Here is a 5,000-nt window from a genome sequence, read left to right on the forward strand (position 1 = left end):
CCTGCGGTGGTTGCCTAGGTCCGAATTGGTAACAGCGGTTTCCGTTAAAAAAAAAAAAAATAATAATAATAAAAGGAAGAAAACAGAAGAAAGAGGAAAAAGCAGTGTTTCTAAGCCGATCACCTGATTTCGTTGTGTGAGTCGAGCCTGAGTGAGCGCGCACGGCCGGTGGGGCGCCTCTGCCGGCCCCGATGCCCCTCAGTCCATGTCCACCTCCTCGCCGTCCGGCGCGCTGGGTCGGGGCTCGGCGCCTGGCTCCGCGGCCCCGCACGAGGCCGGCTCCCCGGCGGGGCTGGCAGCTCGAGGGCCTGGCCCGGGCGACGGCGCGAGGGGGGGCGGCCGCGCGGCCGCGGGGCAGGCGGCGCCCGGATCCGCTGCGTCCCCGCCGCCGCCGCCGCCGCCGCCGCCGCCGCCGCCGCCCTCGGCCGCCGCCGCGTCCCGGAAGGGCGCTGGGGTCGGGGCCCCCGGGGAGGCGACGGCGTCGGGGCTGCGGCGCGCGAAGGCCGAGTCCGGAGCGCCGCCGGGCCCCGGGAAGGCCCCGAAGCTGGCCTGAGCGGGCGGCGCGGGCGGCGCGGCGGGCGCGGGCGCGGGCGGCGCGTCCTTGGGCGCGGGCTCGGGCCCCGCTGCGCCCTTGAGCGCGGCCTGCGGCACGAGGAAGCCCAGCGGCTGCGTGATGGGGTACAGCAGGAAGTGGCCCTTGCCGATGAGGGTCCGCGGCGCGCACGGCAGCCCGGGCGCGAAGTCCAGCCCCGCGGCGGCGGCGGCGGCGGCGGCGGCGGCGTTGGCGGGGGCGGCTTTCCGGCGCGGCGGCGAGTCGGACAGCAGGCTCTCCACGCTGAACGGGCTGGCCTTGGGCGGGCCGGCGGCGCCGCGTTCCGCCGCCGCCCCGGACGCACACGGGGCCGCGTCCTTGTCCGCGGGGCGGCCCAGGCGCAGCTGCGGGCCGGCGCCGCTTCTTTGGCTCGGGTAAAAGGCGGGGTCGCAGGTGCCCGGCGCGGGCGGCTCTCCCGGCGGGGCGGGCGCGGAGCCGGAGGCGCCAGCGGCGTGCGCGCTGGGGCCCTTGGCCGCGGCGGCGGGAGGCGGCGGCTCGGGCGGCTCCGGGGACAGGCCGCCGCCGCCGCTGTCGCTGTCCGAGCTGGGCGCGCTGTGCAGGGACAAGCCGCCAGGCGAGTGCAGGTGGCGGCTCTGGCTCTTCAGCAGCTTCTTCTCGTGCTTGCGCTTCTTCTTCTCCATCTTCTCTAGTTCCTTGCGCGCGATCTCCTCTGGGTCCATTGGTTCGCCACTGCACGTGGTCGGGTGTGAGTTGTGAGCCGGCCGCCCCGGCCCCTTCTTGGTGTTCTCCTTCTTCCTCCACTTGGCCCGGCGGTTTTGGAACCAGACCTAGAGCAGCCGGATAGGGGAAAGGAAGGTACAATCAGGCAGCAGGCTTGCCGCTGGGCCTTCGGGCCTCCCCGCTCCCCCCAGGCGGGCCTTGCCCCCCGGCTCCGGCCAGGGGTTGGGAGCCAAGGCACGCAGCCGGCCGGCCCTGAGCTGGCTTTCGGCACTCAAGCTGAAGGTTCCAAAGAGCATCTTTTCCACCCAGAAGGAGGTAGATGGGGCCTCTCGGCCGGCTTCCCACTCTGGCTTCTCACCTCGGGAAACTGGGAGCTGCCCCTTCCTTGGGCTCCGCGGGTCTGGCCCCTGAGGGCGTCTGGTTCCTGGTCGGGAGGCAGGCAGGGAGCAGGGCCCCTCCTCGCCCCTCTTGGCTTCTCACAGCTCCTGTTCTAAGCGGCCTGCCTGGCCTGGTGCTGACCGGCTGGCCTGAGGACCACCAGTGGCTGGGCTCAGCTGCCCTCCACACCTGTCTTCGGCCCCCTGGAGACTGAGTCAAAGGCCAGATTTTGGGGTTTCCCGTGAAGGGAAATCTGGGTGCTTCTTCTTCTAGAAGGTCCTGGGAAGCCAAACTTAGGGGGAGGTTTTCCAGCGGCCTGCCCCCCAGTGCACTCGCACACGTCCTTCTTTCTAGGGGCTCCAGGCCAGGGCACCAACACACCCCCTGAAACCAATTGTGCCTGGCTTAGGCCAGTGGGGGAGACAAACAGGGGAGCAAGAGGCCAGCTGCTAGGCCACGCAGAAGAGGCCTGGGCCCAGGTAGCCTCTTCTATCCTCCCTGCCGGCCTTGTCCTGGGGAGCAGCGGCCCTAGACACCAGCTCCCCCACAGCACACACACACACACACACACACACAGTCAAGTCCCTGATGGGCCTTAGGCACACCACCCTCCCCAAGAGATCGCGATAATTCCAACTCTTTGTTGTGGCTGCGGAGAGACCCCGCACAATAGCAGGCCCGGCCTGGTCACGGGGAGCCTTGCTGGTGCCAACCTCTCCAAGGCTGTAACTCCTTCCTTCCTTCCTTCCTTCCTTCCTTCCTTCCTTCCTTCCTTCTTTCTTTCAAATACTTCTGGGTTGTTTTTTTTTTTTTTTTTTTTTTTTTTTTTTTGGTGTAAATTCCACGCTCACTTGTCACCAAGAAATGCTCATTATCGTACAGGGGAGAAACGAAGAGCTTTTCACTTAAGACACGTATAAGAATTGGATGAAAGGATTTGCAAACAGAAGAGGTCATGAGGGGCAGTGCAAGCACAGGTAGAAAACACCTTTTTAGACAAAGCTGTTGATGCTAAACAGGCGTCGTGCCGACCTCTGCCTCAAAGCCCTGCACCCACCGCTGCAGCCACATACCCCACTCTCCACCATCCCGACCCCAGAAAAAAAGATTTCTGTACTTCAGGGAAACATCTGAGTGTGCACACTTCATCTTGAATTTTTAATCCACCAAATTGACGCTATATTTTTTAAAAGAATAACGCCAGCCGTCTCTGAATGAAATCAAAGTATGGTGTGTGTGTGTGTGTGGGGGGGGGGGATTGGGGAGATATAACGGAGAGTATATCAAAGATTCAAAAACCTTTGCCCCCAATTTGTTAACTGTTAAGTTTCGGCCTCCTCTTCCTCAGCTAGCCTCCTTGTGCAAAGCCAAGAATAAATACAGGTCTCCATCTGAATATTATAGAGGCAAGAGGTAAACAAACAAACGCGTTTGCTCCGGGCCGGTGCACCAAGATTCCCCGCAAGGGTCAGGAGGCGCCGGGTCTAACTGCTCCAGGTCTCTCCAAGATCCCAGCCCGGCTGGCGCCCCCCATCCCACCCCTGGGCCGCTGTTCCCGCCCAGCCCTCTGAGACCTCGTGTCGCGACGTCGCCCGACCCCCACCACGCAGCTCCCCGGTTCAGACGCAGCAGCTGTTCTGGCTACTTCGCGGCTGTGGTCGGCCCCCTCCCAAACCGCCTGGGGCCTGCTCCCCGTGAGGCGCGGAGCCCCAGAACCCCAGCGCCACCTCCGTCCGGGCCGGCGAGCGCGAGGCGGGCTCGGCCGCGGGGCCGCGGTCCCCCACCTAGAACAAAGGCGGGGCCGGCGCCGGGCAGGCCTAGCTGCGGGATGCTGGCTCCCGGGAGGAACTGCGGCGGGTCTTTACCTGCACTCGGGACTCGACCAGATCCAGGCGCAGCGCCAGCGCCTCGCGCATGAACACGTCGGGATAGTGGCTCTCGTTGAACGCCTTCTCCAGCTCCTCCAGCTGCCAGCCCGTGAAGTTGGTGCGGGTGCGCCGCCGCTTACAGCCCGGGCTCTCCTTGTCGGGGTCCCCCGAGTCTGCGGGCACGCAGAGGACGCCGCAGGGCTCAGCCAGGGCCCAGGGCCCGAGCCGCATCCACCCCCTCCGTACCTGCGGGCCGCCGGGGTCTGGGCGCCCTGCGCCGGGGTGGCAGCCCGAGCCGGCCCTGAGCCTGGGCAGCCGGTGCCCGTCCTGCAGCCGCCCGCGCCCCAGCTCGTGCGCCCGACGAGGGTGCCCTACTGCCCACCCGTCCGCGCCCGCCTCGCCTACCTGACAGCTTGAAGGGCTGGCTGTCGCCTCCCACCCCGCAGGCGGCCGGCAGCAGCGGCGTGGGGTTGACCACCGAGGCGGCGGCGGCGGCGCACGAGCCGCTGAGCAGGCCGTCGATGGAGAAGGGCACCGAGGCGGCGGCGGCGGCGGCGGCGGCCGACTGCAGCTGGTGGCCGGCCAGCTCGTACACGTGGTGGTGGCCCAGCGGGTAGGGGAAGCCCACCACGCCGCCCAGCGAGCCCCCGAACTGGGCATGCGGGTGCTCCAGGAGGCGGCCGTCCATCATCTCGCGCGGGGGGCCGGCGGGGCCGGCGGCGGGGCGCGGGGGCGCGGGCCGGGGCCGGGGCGGGCCAGCGGCGGGAGGCGCGGACGGCGGCGGCGGCGGAGACAGGGACCCGGAGCCCTACACATGCTTCGCCCGCACTCCGGCGCTTTACTTTATCAACATCAAGCTCCCGATAATTAGCCGCGGCCCGGGGAATTTGGGACCAATAAGAAGCGCTAATCGGCTCTGACGTCAGAGGCGTGCTGGGTGCAAGGAAACGTTTTCCATATCGATTGCTAATTATACCTGACATGCACCTCAATAAACAGTATCAGGAACTGTCACAACAAGGGGGGGGGCGGCAGAGAGGGAGGGGCGCGGCCGGGCGCTGGGCGGGCGCCGGCTCGGGGAGCGGTCCAGGCAGGGGTCCCCGGCGAGCCCCCCACTCCAGTCCCCGCCGGCCGGAGCCCGCGCCTCCCCCGCCGCGGGCTCCCCGCCCCTCTGCAAATCACTAATAGATTTCCCTTTAAAACATTCACCGGCGTGTTGTGGGGATTTTTCACCAGAAATGCTGTACTCTCTGAACCTTTAAAGTGATGTTGCTCCAATTACAGAGAGACATTGAGCGGCAAATAGACTGATCCAATAATAGGAGATTCATCATCCGCTCTTTCCGAAACTGTCACATTGAATTTAAAACTACAAGGGCTTCTCATCTCCTCTCGGGCTCCAGGCTGCGGGGGAGAGGAGGAAGGAAAGGGAGGAGGAAGAGGAAGGAGCGGAGGGGGCGGGCGGGGGTGGGGTGGGAGGA

General features: G+C 66.1%; 1 protein-coding gene across 1 annotated transcript in view; it reads right to left on the reverse strand.

Annotated features, from left to right (window-relative positions):
- UNCX (UNC homeobox) overlaps positions 1-4,250 on the reverse strand; it is a 4,479-nt gene extending 229 nt beyond the window's left edge. The window contains exons 1-3 of the mRNA XM_072753339.1: positions 3,925-4,250; positions 3,517-3,692; positions 1-1,380 (exon numbers count right to left, since the gene is read on the reverse strand). The exon at positions 1-1,380 is cut by the window's left edge and continues 229 nt beyond it. Coding sequence (XP_072609440.1) covers positions 199-1,380; positions 3,517-3,692; positions 3,925-4,210 — 1,644 coding nt within the window. The 5' untranslated portion in view covers positions 4,211-4,250 and the 3' untranslated portion in view covers positions 1-198. The remainder of the gene's footprint in view (positions 1,381-3,516; positions 3,693-3,924) is intronic.
- Between the last annotated feature and the right edge of the window lie 750 nt (positions 4,251-5,000).

This window comes from Vulpes vulpes, chromosome 3, assembly GCF_048418805.1.
Source record: "Vulpes vulpes isolate BD-2025 chromosome 3, VulVul3, whole genome shotgun sequence".
Taxonomy (NCBI): domain Eukaryota; kingdom Metazoa; phylum Chordata; class Mammalia; order Carnivora; family Canidae; genus Vulpes; species Vulpes vulpes.